Source organism: Amblyraja radiata, chromosome 2 (assembly GCF_010909765.2).
Source record: "Amblyraja radiata isolate CabotCenter1 chromosome 2, sAmbRad1.1.pri, whole genome shotgun sequence".
In the NCBI taxonomy this organism is placed as follows: domain Eukaryota; kingdom Metazoa; phylum Chordata; class Chondrichthyes; order Rajiformes; family Rajidae; genus Amblyraja; species Amblyraja radiata.
The window spans coordinates 123,345,731-123,368,134 of record NC_045957.1 but is presented as its reverse complement, the minus strand read 5'-3'; the positions used below and the strand labels follow the sequence as shown (position 1 = coordinate 123,368,134).

Below are 22,404 nucleotides of genomic sequence, written 5' to 3'. Positions count from 1 at the left end.
AAGGCAGGAGAACGGGGTTAAGAGGGAAAGATAGATCAGCCATGATTGAACGGTGGAGTATCCTCAATGGGCCGAATGGCCTACTTCTGCTCCTATCACTTATGAACTACTAAACATGAATAGCTTACATAGTCATATGTAGGGAGTTCGATGTGGCCCTTGTGGCAAAAGGGATGAAGGGATATGGAGAGAAGGCAGGTACAGGATACTGAGTTGGATGATCAGCCATGATCATATTGAATGGCGGTGCAGAATCGAAGGGCTGAATGGCCTACTCCTGCACCTATTGTCTATGTCACATCCACATTAGTCCCCCCCTGCCTTCGTTTTGGCCCATATCCCTCTAAACTTGTCCCATCCATGAACATGCCTGAATGTTTCTTATAGGTTGTGATTGTACCTGCCTCAGCTACTTCCCCGGGCAGCTTGCTCCCTTTTTAACACCCAGCACCGTTTGTGTGAAAAGAGTTGCCCTAGTATTTGAGGAAGGATGTGCTGACATTGGAGAGCGTCAAGAGAAGGTTTACGAGAATTATCCTGTGGGTGATTGCATCATGTAGCCTCACTTTGATCTGGTATTTTGTTGGTTCACATGCTTGATCAATGGTGTTTTATCATTAATGTCTTATTATTATGAATGTTCAGTGTTTTCTGAGTTATTCATAACTGTCACTGTATGTCATGTTGTTACTTGTGGGCGGAGGGAGCATCAAGGCAAATTCCTTGTATGTGAATACTGGGCCAATTGATTCATTAGTAGGACTGGATGTTACAATCCCTAAGGTTTTTCACTACAATTTACATTTGGTATTCTTGGGGGTGACCACTAGGTGATTTTCCTACCAATCAGACACATCTTCAGTTGTGTACCTGGAACTCACTGGGTGTTTGGGCCTTTTATCACAAGACACCTTCAGTCAAGGCAGGCCCACCGCAGGGTGATCAGCCCTGGGTGTGTGTCTTATGGTTAGCCTCTAGATCAGTTGTTCCCAACCTTTTTTTGGCGATGCCCCACCTAATCACCTCTAAAATCCTGATGCCCCCCCCCCCCCCCCCCATATTTTAGCACGAGCAGACAAAGAAATAATTCTCAGAAAATGGAATTTACTCAAAATAACATCTGAAACATAAACTACATATGTTTACCTGATGCCCCCCTTAAAAATCAAATTGCCCCCCTGTGGGGCGTACGCCCCACGTTGGGAACCACTGCTCTAGATGGTCACGTGGCAGCCCAGACAGCATCTTTTCTCTTCAGCCACAGCCAGTGACTTCTCCATTCGGCGGCATTGGCAAGTTCTTTTATTGCCCTCCTTTGTGCCTGCCCTCTGACTCCTACGTCCCTCAGGAGCCTTGCGGTGGAACTTACTTACTTAACGTATGAGGAGCGTTTGAAGATTCTAGGCCTGAATTCATTGGAGTTTGGAAGGATGATGGGTAGGGGGCCTCATTGAAACCCTCCGAATATTGAAAGGCCTGGATCGGGTGGATGGGGAGAGGATGGCTGAGCAGCCATGATCGAATGGCTGAGCAGACAAATCATTCTGCTCTTATGACATGGGCTTTTGGTCAAAGTGCCAGAGTAACTCAACAGTCAGACAACATCACTGGAGAGAATGGCAAGTACAACGGAATCTGGGAGATCCTTGTTCATCAGTCACTAAAAGTAAGCATGCAGGTACAGCAGGCAGTGAAGAAAGCAAATGGCATGTTGGCGTTCATAACAAGAGGAGTTGAGTATAGGAGCAAAGAGGTCCTTCTGCAGTTGTATAGGGCCCTAGTGAGACCACACCTATTGTGTGCAGTTTTGGTCTCCAAATTTGAGGAAGGACATTCTTGCTATTGAGGGAGTGCAGCGTAGGTTCACAAGGTTAATTCTCCGGATGGCGGGACTGTCGTATATATTGATAGAATGGAGCGGCTGGGCTTGTATACTCTGGAGTTTAGAAGGATGAAAGGGGATCTTATTGAAACATATAAGATTATTAAGGGTTTGGACACGCTAGAGGCAGGAAACATGTTCCCGGTGTTGGGGGAGTCCAGAACCAGGGGCCACAGTTTAAGAATAAGGAGTAAGCCATTTAGAACATAGATGAGGAAATACTTTTTCACACAGAGGGTTGTGAGTCTGTGGAATTCTCTGCCTCAGAGGGCGGTGGAGGCCAGTTCTCTGGATGCTTTCAAGAGAGAGTTAGATAGAGCTCTTAAAGATAGCGGAGTCAGGGGATATGGGGAGAAAGGAGGAACGGGGTACTGATTGTGGATGATCAGCCATGATCACATTGAATGGTGGTGCTGGCTCGAAGGGCCGAATGGCCTACTCCTGCACCTGTTGTCTATTGTCTATTGTTTCAACTAGTGGGAGAGTCCAGGACCAGAGGGGAAAGCCTTGGAATAAAAGGATGTAGCTTTAAAATGGAAATGAGGAGGAAATTCTTTAGTCAGTTGGTGGTGAGTCTGTGGAATTCATTGCCACAGACGGCTGTGGAGGCCAAGTCAGTGGGTATTTTTAAGGCGGAGAATGACACATTCTTGACAGACAGATTGACAGAAGCTTGACTGGCAAGGACGTCAAAGGTTATGGGGAAAAGGCAAGAGAATAGGGTTGAGAGGGAAAGATTAGCCATGATCATATTGAATGGCGGTGCAGGCTCGAAGGGCCCAATGGCCTACTCCTGCACCTAATTTCTATGTTTCTATGTTTCTATAAGATCAGCCATGAACGAATGGCTGAACAGATTCGATGAGCCAAATGGCATCATTCTGCTCCTATGACATGGGCCTTTGAACAAAGCGCTGGTGTAACTCAGCAGGTCAGGTAACATCACTGGAGAGAATGGCAAGTTATGTTTTGGGTCGGAACCTTTTTTCAGAGGGGAGAAGAGACCCAAGCCGAAACTTCGCATCTAGTCTGAAGAAGGGTCCCGACCGTAAAAGTCACTTATCCACTCCTCTCCACAGATGCCTCCTGACCCATAAACAGGTTCTCCAGCACTTTGTGTTTTACTGAAGATTCCAGATCTGCAGTTCTTTGTGTCTCCAAGAAGATAAATCAGATGGAAGGAATCATACAGGGTGGAAACAGGCCCTTCAGCCCAAATTGCCTGCACCGACCAACATTTTCCATCTACACTAGTCCCACCTGCCTGCGCTTGGCCCATATCCCTCCAAACCTGTCCTGTCCATGTACCTGTCTAATTGTTTCTTAAATGTTGCAATTGTACATGTCTCGATAGCAGAGTCAGGGGATATGAGGAGAAGGCAGGAACGGGGTACTGATTGGGGATGATCAGCCATGATCATATTGAATGGTGCTGGCTCGAAGGGCCGAATGGCCTACTCCTGCACCTATTGTCTATTGTCTATTGATTCCCTCCTCCGGCAACTCATTACATACCCCACCACCCATCAGATTCCTATTGTGTAAGAAGGAACTGCCGATGCTGGTTTACACCGAAGATAGACTCAAAATGCTGGAGTAAGTCAGCGGGACAGGCAGCATCTCTGTAGAGAAGGAATGGGTCGAGACCTTTCTTCAGACTGATCTTTCCCCCTTCCCTTTAAACCTGCGTCCTCCGGTTCTCGATTCCCCTTGCTCTGGGCAAGACACAGTGGGTGGCGCATACAGCGCTTGAAGCTCCAGGGACCTGGGTTCAATCCCGGGTGCCGTCTGTACAGAGTTTGCACGTTCTCCCCGTGACCTGCGTGGGTATCCTCCAAGATCTTCGGTTTCCTCCCACACTCCAAAGACGTGCATGTTTGCAGGTTAATTGGCTTGGTATAAATGTAAAAATTGTCCCTAGTGTGTGTCGGTTAGTGTTAATGTGCGGGGATCACCGGTCGGCGCGGACCCGGTGGGCCGAAGGGCCTGTTTCCGCGCTGTGTATCTCTATTACAATATTTTTCTTGAACTAATGGCGGCATCATGCTTACTTTCTGTTCCAATGCAAAGAATGAACTTCAGAAGCCAGCCAAAGGGAGAGAGAATAATGCTCTGGGGTTCAAAAGCGGCAGACGGAGATGGGGCCAGATTGCAATGAAAACCATGGACAGTTGGGACGATTTTGATAGTTCTGACTTTGGAGTGTCCTTCTCAAAAAAGGCCACTGTCGAGCAGCCGAAGGAGGATTTCGCTGACAGCTTTCTACAAAGGTACATCAAATAACAATGTGTTTCTTCAATTGAGACGTTCGCACTGTCATTATTTTTTCCCCAAGAACTGTTACAGCAATAGGAAAATGATGGCACTTTTTTAAAATGCCTGTCCTGGCTTTTTCGGGCTGTGTGCTGGTCCTTGTTTTAAAAAAAGAGGGAGTGGCACGATGGAGCAGAGGTAGAGTTGCTGCCTCAGAGCGCCAGAGACCCGGGTTCGAACCTGACTACGGGTGCAGTCTGTATGGAGTTTGTACGTTCTCTCCGTGACCTGCGTGGGTTTACTCCGGGCGCTCCGGTTTCCTCCCACAGTCCAAAGACGTGCAGGTTTGTAGCTTAATCGGCTTTGGGATGAATGTAAAATTGTTTCTTGTGTCTCTAATGTGTGAGGGATCGCTGGTCGGTGCAGACTCAGAACTGTATCTCTGAACTAAACAAAAACAGGGGGCTTGGAACGTAGTGGAGATGGCAGATTCGACAGTGGCATTTAAGAGACTTTTGGAAAGGCACATGGACATATAGGGATTAGACAGACAATAGGTACAGGAGTGGGCCATTCGGCCCTTCAAGCCAGCACCGTCATTCAATGTGATCATGGCTGATCATCCCCAATCAGTACCCCGTTCCAGCATTCTCCCCATATCCCCTGACTCCGCTATTTTTAAGAGCCCTATCAAGCTCTCTCTTGAAAGCATCCAGAGAACCTGCCTCCACCGCCCTCTGAGGCAGAGAATTCCACAGACTCACCACTCTCTGTGGAAAAAAAGTGTTTCCTCGTCTCCGTTCTAAATGGCTTACTCCTTATTCTTAAACTGTGGCACCAGGTCTTGGTGAGACCACACCTGGAGTATTGCGTACAGTTTTGGTCTCTTAATCTGAGGAAAGACATTCTTGCCATAGAGGGAGTACAGAGAAGGTTCACCAGACTGATTCCTGGGATGGCAGGACTTTCATATGAAGAAAGACTGGATAGACTCGGCTTGTACACGCTAGAATTTAGAAGATTGAGGGGGGATCTTATAGAAACTTACAAAATTCTAAAGGGGTTGGACAGGCTAGATACAGGAAGATTATTCCCGATGTTGGGGAAATCCAGAACTAGGGGTCACAGTTTAAGGATAAGGGGGAAATCTTTTAGGACCGAGATGAGAAAATCATTTTTCACACAGAGAGTGGTGAATCTGTGGAATTTTACTTCGGAGTCACGTGAGTGACTACGTGAAGAACCCCGCCAGGACGCATGCGTGTCATATCGCTACACGCATTGCAACGAGTCACAGCAGGGGGAACAACGTTCCCCTTAGCGGCAAAAATTGAAAGCCGGGAACAGCAGGTAAGGAGACTCTGCGTTCCTTCCACTTACCTTACAGGTGGAGACATGGACCAGATCCACGAAGGCTGCGAAAAAGCTGGCGGGGGAGAACTGCGGAGTTGCGGGCAGCCGGCAGCCGGCAGCAGCAGCCAACGGCACGCCAATCTCCCGTAATGGGAACAGCTGTGCCCGACTTCGCTCCCGCACCGGCCACGGCCGGGCGGTAGAGCGAAGCAAAACACTAACAGAGTCGTTGACTCCGATGAGTCCGACTCTGAATAGCCGCGAGCGGCCAGTGCCCGTGCGCATTGGAGCCGGTTGGAGCGGCTGCAGGAGGAACAGCTTCAAGCAGCCGCGACGGCCAGTGCCCGTGAGCATTGGAGCCGGTTGGAGCGGCTGCTGGAGGAAATACTCCAAAGTGGCAGGCTCCGGGAGATGGAGGCTAGCCACAGTGGGCAGTTAGTAAGCCCCACAGCAGTACCTCTTGTGGGGCTGCACAGTGTTCTCCCTCATCAGAGGGGAGCACGGAGGGTCAATCCTGGGCTGACTGCAGCAGCTGGAGCAGGAGCGGCTTCAGGAACAGCCGCGATGGCCAGTGCCCGTGAGCATTGGAGCCGGTTGGAGCGGCTGCAGGAACTGGAGCAGGAGCGGCTTCAGGAGTAGCGGCTTCAGGGCAGCCGCGACGGCCAGTGACCATGAGGTGGCCAGTGCCGGAGAGCATCGGAGCCAGCTGGAGCGGCTGTTGGAGCAGGTAAGTGGCAGGCTCCGGGAGATGGAGACTAGTCACAGGGGGCAGCTAGTAGGTCCTACAGCAGTACCTCTTGTAGGGCTGCACAGTGTTTCTCCCTCATCAGAGGGGAGTATAGGGGGTCAATTCTGGGCTGAACCTGAAGAGGGGTGCAGAACATACCCCTAGTGCACATGGGGTGCAAGAAAACCTATTGGAAGACACTTACCATCAGGGAACTGCAAAACACTGAATGTTCCCAGTATTAACCAGTGTATTTGAAAACATGGTAGGGCCAGGGACTTGAAACAACAGAAAGTTCTGAAAGTCCTAACAGCGGGAATTACGGGTTTCGCCCGCACAATAAACAAAAAAGACATGACACAAGATCACCAGGATGCACTGGCTTTATTTTGCAACTACCAATACGAGTAAACAGCATTAGGAAGAAGTGCCATCCAACCGGCTTTAGACCCTAATTTGCAGGCCTATGCAAACCTGGAACCTCCAAACCACCAATATTACTATTTGGAGGCAACTTATCAAAACAGGTAAAACAGAACTTGACAAAGAGGGTAAAACCCTGGGGCTCATTAAAGCAATGTCTAAAAACTACTTCCTGGGGAATGAGCTAACCATCAACACCGACCCAACTACAGATCCAGACACCGGCACCTCAACATCCACGGAGGATGCCGAAAAAGTAACAAACCTACTAATAGTAACCATGGAGGAAGGTGGGTCTGGTTCCTTACGAGGTTGGTGGGAGATTACAATTCTATCTGGATGCATGGAATAAATTAACTACCGACACTTATATTTTCAGAAGTATAGGGTTATACCATAGAATTTATACAAAACATAATCCTCCAGTTCAGCATGTACCGAACCGAATGTTCGTGCTTACAGGCAAAGAAAAAATCAAAAGCGCATACTGAACTACAGTGCCCATATAAAAAAGGAGTAATGGAGGATATCCAACACGAATCACAGGAATTCGTGTCCAAAATCTTTATCATAAAATAGATGGTGGTTGCCACATCATCATAGATTTGACTAATTTGAATACTTTCGTACTTTATATTCATTACTAGATGGGAACCTTTGTTACTGCTAAGCAATTGATTCCTAGGTTACTACATGGCAAGCATCGTATTAAAAAATGCTTACTATACAGTACCCATTAGAGGTGACCACAGATGTTATTTAACACAATGGATCATCTGCGGTTCACCCTTAACACAGTTCACATGTCAGTGACTTTGCCGAAAGAAAAGGTTACAGCCTTAATGGAGGCTTGCAGCAAAACAAAACCATCCATCAGACTGGTAGCAAGAATAATTGGCATTATAGTGGCTGCGTTTCCAGCCACACAAATCGGACCTGTACATTATCAAAAATTACAGAGGGCAAACATTCGTGCACTCAAAAATTATGGGGGTCATTCTGACAGACCAATGAAGCTACCAACAGAGGCCATAATGGAACTAAAATGGTGGAAAGATAACATTAGGCATTGTTCCGATCCAAACATTATCAGCTACCCGTCAATGGAACTACATACTGATGCCAGTGCACTTGGATGGGATGCTACCAATTCCATCTCCAACTGTGGCGGAGATGGAATGCACAGGAGGCATCATTATTACAAACACTGGGCATAAACTACCTGGGAATGTTGAGTGCATTCCATGGCTTTAAGTCATATTGTTCTGGGTTATATCATCAGCATGTTAGACTACAAATTGACAACACCACCGTGGTAGCATATATCAACCATATGGGTGGAAACATATCGACATCATGTGACAATCTGGCCAACACAATTTGGCAATAGTGTATCCAGAGAGATATTTGGATATCAGCTACCTACTTACCAGGTAAACTGAATCTAGTGGCAGACAACAGGTCACGCTAATTCTATGAAAAACACTGAATGGATGTTGGATAAAAATGTATTGCTGAAATTACAGCACGGTATGGAACACCAGATATCGACCTATTCGCATCCATGCTCTCACCAGTTATCGAATTATGTTCATGGGAACCAGAACCTGGGGCAGTGGCAACAGATGCATTTTCGCTGCATTGGGGGATTGTTTATTTATGCATTCCCTCCTTCTGCCTCATCAGTCGGGTATTTAGGAATATACAGTAGACTCCGCATCTGATATTTTGATAGTACACGATTGGCCTACTCAACCATGGGTCCCGGTGATACACAACATGGTTTTAGAACTATGCATCACCATCCATCATAGACCTAATTTACTGGTTCTTCCGGCAACAAGGGGTAGTTACCCATGTCATAATTATATAAACCTATTAATTTATAGAGTTGAAAGCACCTCTACTACACCTGGGACTGACGGACCGAACAGTGGATATTATTTCAGCGGCCCACAGACAGTCCACCAAAAAACAGTACTTGGTGTCTTCAAGAAATGGGAAGTACTGTCACAACAATAAACATCACCCACAGATCTATGAACATACCGTCTGTTCTGGAATTCCTGGCAAGCCTCCATTACGATGAGAGGCTCAGTCATAGTGCCATCAACTGTGCCAGAAGTGCTCTGTCAACATACCTGTGGCAAGGAACAGAGCGGCATTCTGTTGGGACACACCCTGGTAACCAAACTCATGAGGGGCATTTTAATGTTAATCCCCAAGAACTCCCAAATATGGAATGTGAGCATTGTACTGACCATGTTAAGAAACTGGTCTCCAGCTACAGCTCTGTCCCTACAGAAACTGACTATGAAAACAGTCATGCTGATGGCCTTGGTCACGGCACAAAGGGTCCAGTCACTGCAGAAACTAAGGCTGGACAACATGATTATTTCATCTGGAAATTTAACTTTTCACATCAATGAAATAGTCAAACAGAACAGACAGGGGTCAGCAGGCCTAAAAACAGAATTCAGGGCCTACCCGACAGATGGTCGTCTCTGTATTGTAACACACTTATTATTATATATGGAGTATACTAAGATCATCAGAGGGAAAGAAATGTCACTTTAATCAGCTACAAACAGCCACTCAAAACAGTGACAGTCCAGACCATCTCTAGATGGCTAAAACAGGTCCTAATAAAGGCTGGAGTAGACACTAGCATTTTTAAATCTCACTCCACCAGGGCTGCAGCTACATCGGCAGCTATGAAGTTGGACGTTCCTATGGACCAAATCCTCAAGACAGCAGGATGGTCAACGGAGGAAACTTTCCAACGACTTTATAACAAACCAGTCATTGAACCTGGAACATTTGCAGAAACAACTTTAAGTTCTGTAATATAATTTACCCCATAAATAGGGGCAATAATTGGTGTTAATATATTTATCGTTGGGTTTCAATATCGTATTGATGTCTAATGATGTTAACACTATTCTCCCCATAATCAAGGCAGATGTGATGCATGGACTCGTTTCCACGGCATGAAATCACAGAGCTTTAAAATCTTCACGTGACTCCGAAGTAAAATAGTAAGATTAAACGAGAACTTACCAGTTTGAAGTTTGATCGTTATTTTATGAGGAGTAACGTTGAGGGAATACGTGCCCTCCGCTCCCACCCATGATCATATACTCAACTGGTATTTCTTCTCTAATCTTACTATGTTTAGTCATTACAGTTATCTGTGATTTCACACCGCTGCTTTGAAGAATGACACGCATGCGTCCTGGCGGGGTTCTTCACGTAATCCCTCAACGTTACTCCTCATAAAATAACGATCAAACGTCAAACTGGTAAGTTCTCGTTTAATCTTACTATTCTCTGCCACAGAAGGTAGTTGAGGCCAGTTCATTGGCTATATTTAATAGGGAGTTAGATGTGGCCCTTGTGGCTAAAGGGATCAGGGGGTATGGAGAGAAAGCAGGGATGGGATACTGAGTTGGATGATCAGCCATGATCATATCGAATGGTGGTGCAGGCTCGAAGGGCCGATGGCCTACTCCTGCACCTATTTTCTATGTTTCTATGTAAACCATCCACAGTGTACAGATACAGGATAAAGGGAATAACGTTTGGTGCATGATAAAGATAGTCGTAGGGTCTCTAATTAGGTAGATGGCAGCTCAGGGCTGCTCTCTAGTTGGTGGTAGGATGGTTCAGTTGCCTGATAACAGCTGGGAATAAACTGTCCCTGAATCTGCATTCCCCTCAGGTTCCTATTAAATCTCTCCCCCCCCCCCCCCCAATCCCCCACCTTAAACCCATGCCCTCCGGACTCTTGTCTAATAGCACCATACGTTGTTATGTTTTCCAGCACAGTTGAACACCAACCACTACACCACAACAGCAGAGGAACAAAAACGGTTCCGAACACCACGGTGTCTAGACTGGACTCTGGATTATCTTCATCCTCAGCAAGGCAGCACTACCTGAGGCAGTCAAGGTATCTTCCAGGTAAGCACCTGGATCATTCATCAGCTTGAGATTCATTCCACTGCCTCCTGTGATATTGAGATAAAGCAAGTCTGAGATTTTGCCAAGACTTGCGGGCTTGAGGCTATAGCAGGGGTTTCCCAACCTCTTTTGTCCCGTTCACCCCTGGTAACTTTAATAGCACACAACAATGTTATTGCACTTATTTATGAATAACAATGTTATTTATGAATATTATTATTTTTGAATATTATTTATGAATATTATTATTTTTGAATATTATTATTTTGAATATTATTGTGAATATTATTATTTTTGAATATTATTATTTTGAATATTATTGTGAATATTATTATTTTTGAACATTATTTTGAATATTATTATTTTTGACTTATTATTTTTGAATATTATTATTTTGAATATTATTGTGGATATTATTATTTAAGGAGATTATTATTGTGAATATTATTATTTATGAATACTATTTATGAATATTATTTATGGGTGTTATTTATGAATAACAATGTTATTTCACTTATTTATGAACAACTAATGATGAACAGAACCAAACACAGTCAGTCAATGAGAAAAAAATATGTACAAATCCAGAATCAACAAATTTACCCCCTGAGTTGGCGAAATGTACCCCGGAGGTAAATTTACCCCAGGGTTGGGAACCCTTGAGCTATAGGGGGAGGCTGAGCAGGCTGGGACTCTAATCCTTGGAGCACAGGAGGATGAGGGGTGATCTTATAGAGCTGTACAAATTCATGAGAGGAATAGATCGGGTAGACGCACAGAATATCTTGCCCAGAGTAGGTGAATCATGACTCAGAGGATATAGGTTTAAGGTGAGGGGGGAAAGATTTAATAGGAACCTAAGGGGTAGCACAGATATTCAGAGCTACCAAGTTTTGTCATAGCATTTTAGTATTGTGGTACCTGAAAAATCAGTATTTTGCTGAGGAAATCAGTATTTTTACGAGGTGCCATTTTGCTGAAAAAAGTGTTATTTTTTATGTGCAGTTATACCCATGTAAGAGTACAAGAATGCATAACTTTGCTACCAATTGACATGTCTTCTACGCACCTTACTTGACAGTGCATTCATTGCCATCTCTTTGTATACTGCTGTTTGAACGGCTGCTTCCTGCTTTTAGCACCAGATGGTGATGTGGAAGCCATTTTGGAAGCTTCCCTCTGCCTCCCTCGCTCCCTCTCTCCCTCCTTCCTCTATTTCCCTGCCTCTCCCTCCCACCTCCCTCTCTCCATCTCTCTCTCTCTCCCTCCCTCTCCCTCCCTCTCCCTCTCTTCCTCACCCTCCCTCGGACTCAATCAAAATGATAGCAGGCAGTCTTGGAAGCCTTACCCCACTACTCAAACCTCACGTCAAAAACCTCGGCGTGATATTTGACTCGGTACTGAAATTTGACAAACAAGTCAATGCCGTGGTAAAAGCTACCTTCTTTCAGCTTCGGACGATAGCTAAAATTAAACAATTCCTCCACTTTGATGACCTCGAAAAGATCATCCACATATTTATCTCCTCCCGCCTAGATTACTGCAACTCTCTTTACACTGGCATCAGCCAATCTTCCCTGTCCCGCCTGCAACTGGTCCAAAACGCCGCAGCGAGACTCCTGACGGGGACCCGAAAAAGGGACCACATCACCCCAATCCTGGCCTCTCTCCACTGGCTCCCTGTGCGGTTCCGTATACATTTCAAGTCCCTCCTCCATGTCTACATGTGTACTTCCGGTGGCGCTGGTGCCAGCAGCCTCCACCTACAGCCCGGTATCTTTTTGTTTTTTTGTTTATTTAGTTATGTAAAAGTGTGTTTTTTTGTGTTTTTTTTGTGTTTTGATGTGGGGGAAGAGGGTACGGTGCGGGGGATACCGTCCTTCAGCCGCTTCCTGGTGAAGACGCGACTATTATTCGAGTCGCGTCCTCGCCCCCCCCCCTCCCCCCCCAGCGGCCTACCTACTGGATTGGCGTGGCCTTTCCTGCTGGGATCGACCAGAGCTCCAGCAGCGGCGGGACAGCACTGTAACATCGTGGGGCTGGCGATGCCTTACCGGGGATCGCCGTCTGGAGCCCGGAGTGCTGGACCTGCGGCACCGACATCATGGAGCTGCGGTTTGCGGGTTTGCGGGCTCCCAACGCGGGCGGCGCTGATGGACAGCGCGGGGTCCTGTGACTCTGCCCGGCTCGGCCTGTGGACACGGGAGCTGCGGACTCCGGCTGCGGGAGGCGGCTGATCTGGAGGTCCGGGCCGCTGAGGAGGAGGATGTTCACCGTCGGGGTTCGGCGTCGGCGTTCCACCGGCCCGGCGTGAGGGCCTGAACATCGGGCCACCCGGGGCGGCGACTGCGGGTGCTAGGAAGGCCTCGACCACGAGTGAACATCTGGGAAGAACGGAGGGGAGGCTGGCTGGACTATGGTGCCTTCCTCACCTTGGTGCCACTGTGTTATGTTGTGTCGTGGACTTTCAGTGTTTGTGCTTTTTTTTAAATTCTATTTTATTTTTAATATGTTTTATTATTTATTTATTTTTATTTTTATGATACTGCCTGTAAGGGAAATTCATTTCGTTGTCTCTAACTGAGACAATGACAATAAATTTGAATACTACAATACAATACAAAGCCCTCAATGGGCTTGCCCCCTCCTACATTAAAAGTCTTCTCACCCACCACTCCACCTCCAGGTCCCTCAGATCGGCCGACTTGGGGCTGCTGAATATCCCGCGGTCTAGGCATAAGCTTAGGGGCGACCGCGCCTTTGCGGTTGCAGATCCTAGACTGTGGAACAGCATCCCCCTTCCCATCAGAACTGCCCCCTCCATCGACTCCTTTAAGTCAAGACTAAAATCTTATCTATACTCCCAAGCCTTTCCTGACATCCACTGAGCGAGGGCTATATGTATATATGTATGTAGTTTGTTTGTCTATACTATTCTTATAACAAATGTAAAGCACTTTGGCCAACGAGAGTTGTTTTTTAAATGTGCTATATAAATAAATGTGACTTGACTTGACTTGACTATTTCCCTCCCACCCTCCCTCTCTTATTCCCTCCCTCCCTCCTACTCCCTCTCTCCTTCTCCCTCTCCCCCTCCCCTAATAGTCTGTGACCCATAGCGCTGTGGCCATAACACTATGTGTAAAGGCAATAGCGCTCCAGCTGGTAGCGCTATGATTAGAACCCATAGCGCTGTTCGTTTAAATCCCCACGCACTAAGCTGACAGCGCTGTTTAAACCTGGAGCGGGACAGGCAGATCAAAGCTTACAAAAATAATCACCCAGATCTTGAAATGTAAAATACTAATAGATTTAATCTGCTATAATTTTTAGAGGTACACTATGACTTTTTATATCATTGCATTTTTTCAGCAGCAAGATGAAACAGGAAGTCGGGCCGATTTTTTAAAAATCCGTATTTTACAAAACAAATCCGTACATCCGTATTCTTATTGCATTTCTGTACAAAATACGGAAAATCCGTTCTACTTGGCAGCTCTGGATATTGCCAATAAGGAATCTGAGGGGTAACCTTTTCTCCTAAAGGGTGGTGGGTGTATGGAACAAGCTGCCAGAGGAGGGAGTTGAAGCTGGGATTATCCCAACATTTAAGAAACAGTTGGACAGGTACATGGATCGGACAGGTTTGGAGGGATATGGACCAAGTGCGGGCAGGTGGGACTAGTGTAGCTGGGACATGTTGGCTGGTGTGGGCAAGTTGGGCCGAAGGGCCTGTTTGCACACAGTATCTCTCTATATGACAGATTTTGAGGGATATGGCCTAAACACAGGCTGGTGGGAAATGTTGGCCGGTGTGGGCAAGTTGGGCCACTGTAAGGTGTACAGTGACACTGCATAGAGTCACTGTATGACTCTATGCTCCCAAATTTCCGAAGTTTAGACTTTACTTTAGAGAAACACCATGGAAACAGGCCCTTAGGCCCACTGTCGTACACACAAGGGACAATTTACAATTTTTACCAAAGTCAATTAATCTATGAAACCTGTATGTGTTTGGGATGTGGTGGGAAACTATAAAGTTCTATCGTATCGTATCGTAAACTAGAGCACCAGGAGAAAACCCACGCAGTCACGGGGAGAACGTACAAACTCCATATAGACAGCACCCATAGTCAGGATTGAACCCGGGTCTCTGGCACTGTGAGGCAGCAACTCGTCACTGTGCCACCCTGCTAACTAGTTACAAGATGTAACTAGAACTTTGGAGCGCAGAAGGTTAAGGGGGGACTTGATAGAGGTTTTTAAAATGATGAGAGGGATAGACAGAGTTGACGTGGAAAAGCTTTTCCCACTGAGAGTAGGGAAGTTTCAAACAAGGGGACATGACTTGAGAATTAAGGGACTGAAGTTTAGGGGTAACATGAGGGGGAACTTCTTTACTCAGAGAGTGGTAGCTGTGTGGAATGAGCTTCCAGTGAAGGTGGTGGAGGCAGGTTCGTTTTTATCATTTAAAAATAAATTGGATAGTTATATGGATGGGAAAGGAATGGAGGGTTATGGTCTGAGCGCAGGTATATGGGACTAGGGGAGATTATGTGTTCGGCACGGACTAGAAGGGTCGAGATGGCCTGTTTCCGTGCTGTAATTGTTATATGGTTATATGGTTATATGGTTAAGATGTAAAACACAAAGTGCCAGAGTAACTTAGCGGGTCAGGCAGTATCTGCGAGAGATTGGATAGATGACATTTTGGGCCAGGAACCTTCTTCAGACTGATTTTATTGTGTGGATACAGGTGAGGGGGAGAAGGGTGAACAAAAGCTTGAGATGGAGAGAAATAGAGTCAAACAGCAAGGAAACAGGCCCTTCAGCCCAACCTGTCCATGCCATCAAAATGCCCCATCTAAGCCTTTGGCCCATATTCCTCCAAACTTTTCCTATCTATTTACCTGTCCAAGCATCTTTTAAATTATGTCTCAACTACTTCCTGGCACCTCACCTGTTTCTAATGTTGATATCTCAGCTTGGAAGCCCGCAATTTCCTCTCTAGCTTCCCACAGTTCTCTCTGATATATCTGATCGTGCCCAGGAGATCTAACTACATTCATGTGCCTTGGAGCATTCAGCCCTGACTCCACCATAATGTGGGCTGCTCCAGGTTCCCCGGTCTTCATGCCTCTCTCCACAGTCAAAACAGGAGAAATACTCATGGAGGACAATGCCCATCTCCTGTTGCTCCACACAGAGTTGACCCCTTTAATTCCTGAGGGGTCCCGCTCTCTCTCTGGTTACCCGTTTCACCATGAATGTTCTTTAAAATCTCTTGGTTGTGGTTTTAAGTTTACGCTTGGTCTTCGCCCAACACCTCCGCTCGGTTCGCAATAACCAACCTGATCTCCCGGTGGCTCAGCACTTCAACTCCCCCTCCCATTCCCAATCCGACCTTTCTGTCCTGGGCCTCCTCCATGCCCAGAGTGAGGCCCACCGTAAATTGGAGGAGCAGCACCTCATTGCTGCGGATTGTGCAAAACAACAGAACAGAATAGAACAGAACCAGTGTTTAAATTTTAGGGAAAAAAAAGACACAACACAACAATAAGTTAGTCCCTGGTGAGATCAGAGTTTACAGACCTGATAGCCTGTGGGAAGAAACTCCGTCTCATCCTCTCTGTTTTCACAGCGTGACAGTGGAGGCGTTTGCCTGACCGTAGCAGCTGGAACAGCCCATTGCTGGGGTGGTAGGGGTCCCCCATAATGTTGCTGGCTCTGGATCTGCACCTCCTGGTGTATAGGTCCTGCAGGGGGGCGAGTGTAGTTCCCATAGTGCGTTCGGCCGAACGCACTACTCTCTGCAGAGCCTTCCTGTCCTGGGCAGAGCTGATCCCAAACCAGATTGAGATGTTGCCGGACAAGATGCTTTCTACAGCCCCAGAGTAGAAGCACTGAAGGATCCTCAGCGAGACTCTGAATTTCCTCAGCTGCCTGAGGTAGTAAAGGCACTGCCTTGCCTTACTCACCAGTCCAGCAGTGTGTGTTGTCCATGTCAGATCCTCTGTGATGTGGACTCCCAGGTATTTAAACTGCTCACCCTACCCACTGTATCCCCATTTATCTCCAATGGTGTATACGTCCTCGGATGTTGTGCCCTTCTAAAGTCCACAATCAGCTCCTTAGTTTTTGTGACATTCAAGAGGACGCTGTAGTCTTGACACCAGGGTATCAGATCAGCCACCACCTGCCAGTAAGCCTTCTCAATGTTTCTTAAACGTTGCAATAGACGCAGCCTCAACTCCCTCCTCTGGCAGCTCGTTCCAGACACCCACCACATTTTGTATAAAAAAAGTTACCCCTCAGGTTCCTATTAAATCTTTCCCCCCTCACCTTAAACCTATGTCCTCTGGTTTTCGATTCCCCTACTCTGGGCAAGAGACTGTGCATTTACCCGATCTGTTCCTCTCATGTTTTAGTACAAGGGACGGCACGGTGGCACAGCAGTAGAGTTGCTGCCTCACAGCGCCAGAGACCCACGTTCAATCCTGACTACGGGTGCTGCCTGTGCGGAGTCTGTATGTTCTTCCTGTGACCGCGTACGTTTTCTCCGGGTGCTCCGGTTTCCTCCCACACTCCAAAGGTGTGCAGATTTGAATTGGCTTTGGTAAAAAAATTGTGAAGTGTCCCCAGTGTGCAGGATAGTGCTAGTGTGCGGGGTCATCACTGGTCGGTGTGGAATGGGCGGAAATCGTTTTTAAAACATGGAGGGGGTAGGGGACATGATGAGGCCTGACGTCTAGGGCAGGGGTCAGCAGCCTACAGCCCACGGGCTGGATCCGGTTCGTAAACCCGAAATCATCCAACACGCAGGTGTATTTATTTTTCAATTCGTTTTCGCAACCTGGGAACCGCAGCTAGACCTGGGGCACTCAGGCGACCTGGGCCCTATAGCCAGTCCTGCCAGCCGAACTGGGCACTACAGCCAGTCCCGGGGCAGGCGAGCCGACTTGGTCATGCAGGCGACCAAGAAACTGCAGGACCTTTGGCCCACCGTGTCCGCGCCGACCAGCAATCACCCCGTACACTAGCACCATCCGACACACTAGGGACTATTTACAATTTACTGAAGCACTTAACCTACAAACCTGCACTTCTTTGGAGTGTGGGGCAGCCGAGCCGACCTGGGCGCTACAGCCAGTCCCGGGACACACAGCCAACCTGGGAGCTACAGCCAGTCCCGGGGCAAGCGAGCGTAAGTGGGACTGGCTGTAGCGCCCCACTTGGGCTGGATTGTCCCCCACCTCTCAAAACATGGGGGGGGGGGGGGTGGGCAGGTCCCCCCCGTACCCCTCCAGGATTTCCACCCATGCGACGGTGATCCGAAGGGTCTGTTTCCACACTGCATCTCTAAAGTCTAACAATGCCACTGAGTTACTCCAGCACTTTGTGTCTATCTTTGGTATAAACCAGCATCTGCAGGTCATTTTTATTATGTTTTATTATTAGGCAAGTTGCAAATGAAGGAGCTAAACATTTGTGACATTCTCCACAAACTGAAATCTATCGGGTATTTTTATGATTAGCACCCTGGTGATTGGAACTGCAGATGCTGGTTTACATCAAAGATAGACACAAAAAAGCTGGAGTAACTCAGCGGGACGGGCAGAGAGAAGGAATGGGTGACATTTCGGGTCGAGACCCATTCCTTCCCTCCAGAGATGCTGCCCGTCCCGCTGAGTTACTCCAGCTTTTTACATCGATTGACTATATTAGAATCTGATTTCTCAATTCTTTTTCCAGGGATACATTCCAAGAACGCATCGGTGGTAGGAACTAACAAGGAACATAACAAAGCGTTGGGAATGATCAGTGGAGGACCCTCCATCGGTAGAATTAATGCTGGTAAATAGAGCAGTTGTCTCACCTCGCACACTGGCACCATCCTACACCCACTAGGGACAATTTATAATTGTACCAAAGCCAATTAGCCTACAAACCTGCGCGTCTTTGGAATGTGAGAGGGAAACCAGAGCTCCCGGAGAAAACCCACGCAGGTCACGGGAAAAAGGACAAACTGCGTACAGACAAGCACCCATAGTCGGGATTGAACCGGGGTCTCCGGCGCTGCATTCGCTGTAAGGCAGCAACTCTACCGCTGCGCCACCGTGCCGCCCGTCATCCTTTAATCTTTGTGTTATCCGACGAAATCTAGGCACGTTCTCCAAGGCGTGGACCAAATCATAGCTCTATGAACCTTACCGTCCTCTGCACCTAGAAATAATTCCATCAAGATTTGGAGGTTGAATGTATGGAGAGAGCACACAGCTCACGGCAAGACCCTCTACAGCAATGATGTGCAGAGGGATCTTGGAGTTCAATTGATAACTGGGTTGTATTGAAGGCGTATGGTATGCTTGTCTTCATTGCCAGGTTATCCCAGACCAAGCTGTGATGCAGCACAACAGTATGCCGGCTCTGGTGCATCCTGTTTGTAAGAGTTCATATGTCACAGCAGCAGATTTAGGCCATTCGGCCCATCAAGTCTACTCTGCTATTCAATCTTGGTTGATCCATCGCTCCCTCTCCACCCCATTTTCCTGCCTTCACCCCATAACCCCTGACACCCGTACTAATCAAGAATCCGTCCATCTCCGCCTTAAAAAAATATCTATTGGCTTGGCCTCCACGGCCGTCTGTAGCAATGAATTCCACAGATTCACCACCCTCTGACAATAAATTCCTCATGATATCCGTCGTAAAGGCACGTCCTTTAATTCTGAGGCTGTGCCCTTTGCTCCTAGACTCTCCCACTAGTGGAAACATCCTCTCCACATCCACTATATCCAGCTCTACACAGGCACAGGAAGATACAAACATGGCATTCTAGACCAGTGGAAACATTCTTATATTGTATGAATGTAATATTGTATTAATATAATGTAAACCCTGTATAGTTTAGCATGAGACAGTGTGTTAGACAATAAGTGCAGGAGTAGGCCATTCGGCCCTTCGAGCCAGTACCGCCATTCACAGTGATCACGGCTGATCATCCACAATCAGTACCCCGTTCCTGCCTTCTCCCCATATCCCCTGACTCCGCTATCTTTAAGAGCCCTATCTAGCTCTCTCTTGAAAGTATCCAGAGAATCGGCCTCCACCGCCCTCTGGGGAAGAGAATTCCGCACTCACAACTCTGGGTGGAAAAAGTGTTTTTTCTCATCTCCGTTCTAAATGGCTTACCCCTTATTCTTAAGCGGTGTTATTGTTTCCAGGAAACCTGGGCGTGTTTGGTCCAGACAGTACGACCGGTGGTTATATCCCGTCTTTCTTTAAAAAGGAAGTTGGCTCAGCGGGACAGAGAGTTCAGTTTGCTTTTGGTGGACCTGCGACTAGTGAGTATCATTTATTTTTAGCCTCGTCGTCCCATGTACCAGAGTGCGCCTCCCCCCCCCCCCCCCCCCCCCCCCCACTCCCCCGTCCCCCCGTCCCAGACTGCGCCCCCACCCCCTCCCCCCCTCATGGAGTTTTTGCTCGGGTTGCCAGCATCTGTAGAGCCCTGTATCTCCACAGACCACAAGCATCTGATTGTTGCTACCTGGCCCATCTCAAAAGCACAGCCCCGAGGGACTCCAGGCTGGACATAATGACACTCCTCTCCCGATAACGTGTAGGAAAGAATTGCAGATGCTGGTTTAAATCGCAGATAAGAGACACAAAATTGCTGGAGTAACTCGGCGGGGGACAGGCAGCATCACCGGAGAGAAGGAATGGGTGACGTTTCAGGATGCTGCCTGTCCCTCCGAGTTACTCCAGCATTTTGTGCCTTAGTCTCGTCCCGATAATTCTGCTAGTGGTCTTTCCAAGCCAGCACGGGGCAGAGACGGAGTCGATGGAATGGAGACTACATTTTCACTTCACGCTGCCTCGGCAAGGCCGGCAGAACCAGTCTCACCCCCGGACACTTCCCCTTCTTCCCTCTCCCATCAATGTTCAATGGATCAATGGTTCTTTATTAGAAGGACCAAGATAAAACTATAGACAATAGGTGCAGGAGTAGGCCATTCGGCCCTTCGATCCAGCACCGCCATTCAATGTGATCATGGCTGATCATCCCCATTCAGTACCCCGTTCCTCTCCGTCGAATTCGAATCCATCATCAGACATATAACACGGACGGGCCTGTTCTTGTGCTGAACTGTTCTATGTGGAAAGTAAAGGGTGATTATTGCTTCATAAAATCAAAATGTTAACGGATGTTCTTTTTTGTTTGCCCCTCTCCCCCCCCTCCCCCCAAAGACCACGATGCTTGGAAAACCAACCCGACCCAACCCCAGCTCCCGGCCCCCAATTACAATGCAGCCAAAAAGCACTCAGCTGAACGCCTGGCCTATCCACCGCACATTCACCCCGTTCATGGAAGGACGGACTGGGCATCTAAATACGGCGACCACAGATAGCCACTGCCCTCGCGGCTACTACTTCCCAGTCCCGGACTGTGAGAGCTTGGGCTCCGGCCTCACCAACCCAGTCCAAAGATGACCTTCACCTCCATTTTGATAACTGGCGGGATCATTTTCAATTTGAAACCCAGGCAGTCGTCACAGTCCAAGATACAGCCGGCTGTTCACACATTAACAGCACGGATGCAGATACGATCAGCGGCTGTAGAATTTATACCATGCTCCTGGAAGATGTCAATTTATGTTTTAATATTTAAATCAATTTTAATAAGCGTAGTAGATTAGGGATATTTATTTTCATATCTTGCGGATACTACAAGTGCCTTGAAAACCCTTTTGCTTTTTGAACATTTAAGGCTGACTGGAATGTAAAACTTTATTTCATGTTCGAATGTGTTGTGTTGGGATTAGTCATTCGTGCTTAGACCCGGTGATTACGGGCACCAGAGGAAGAAATATCGATCCTTCCAAGTAACCAGAAATATTTTAAAATGCATGTTAATGTCCAGAACCAGCTTCTTAAAATGTTGTTGTATTTAAAATGCTTCTTAGCACTGAAGATGCCTTCAGTAATTTGTTTGTAATGAACCAATCACAATCACCAATCCTGCAGGGTTTGTTTTGTTAGTAAAACTCTATTGATTTATTGGGATTTAATAGTCTTTTTTCACAATGAGTGGAAAAAGGAAACAAGTAAATGCAGTTTAACGCCACACTCCTCCACCAAGCGCGCGGCACTGTGACAGGTCAAAGGTGTGCCAGTTGGAGGTTATCTTGCCTCGGGCAGCGTGCAGCTTTGAAACACAAAGTGCTGGAGGAACTCAGCAGGTCTGGCAGCATCTGTGGAAGGGAAGTTGCCCCTCGGGTTCCTATGAAATCTTTCCCCTCTTACCTTCAACCCATGTCCTCTGGTTCTTGATTCCCCTACTCTGGATAAAAGGCTGTGTATGCATTCACCCTGTCTGTTCCTCTCATCTATTTAGAAACATATAAAATAGGTGCTGGAGGAGGCCATTCGGCCCTTCGAGCCAGCACCGCCATTCATTGCGATCATGGCTGATTGTCCCCTATCAATAACCCGTGCCTGCCTTCTCCCCATATCCCTCGACTCCACTAGCCCCTAGAGCTCTAGCTAACTCTCTCTTAAATCCATCCAGTGATTTGGCCTCCACTGCCCTCTGCATAAATACACAACTCTCTGGGTGAAAATGTTTTTTCTCACCTCAGTCTTAAATGATCTCCCCTTTATTCTAAGACTGTGGCCCCTGGTTTTGGACTTGCCCCTGGACTCGAAGACTGTGGCCCATGGTTCTGGACTTCTTGCGTATGGAGTGCACAGCCCACAGTCACAGTCGGATAACTTGTTCTATTTGATTGCGCACGCCAGGTTG

General features: G+C 47.3%; 1 protein-coding gene across 3 annotated transcripts in view; it reads left to right on the top strand.

The window, feature by feature from the left end:
- Positions 1 to 22,404, top strand: part of mak (male germ cell associated kinase) — a 76,508-nt gene that overhangs the window by 48,381 nt on the left and 5,723 nt on the right. The window contains exons 10-14 of one of the 3 annotated variants that reach the window (XM_033014894.1): positions 3,953 to 4,152; positions 10,462 to 10,601; positions 18,354 to 18,455; positions 19,826 to 19,945; positions 20,850 to 21,665. In XM_033014894.1, coding sequence (XP_032870785.1) covers positions 3,953 to 4,152; positions 10,462 to 10,601; positions 18,354 to 18,455; positions 19,826 to 19,945; positions 20,850 to 21,010 — 723 coding nt within the window. In that variant the 3' untranslated portion in view covers positions 21,011 to 21,665. Of the gene's footprint in view, positions 1 to 3,952; positions 4,153 to 10,461; positions 10,602 to 18,353; positions 18,456 to 19,825; positions 19,946 to 20,849; positions 21,666 to 22,404 lie in introns of those variants that run through there. The other 2 variants (XM_033014908.1, XM_033014902.1) reach the window with 2 other exon arrangements.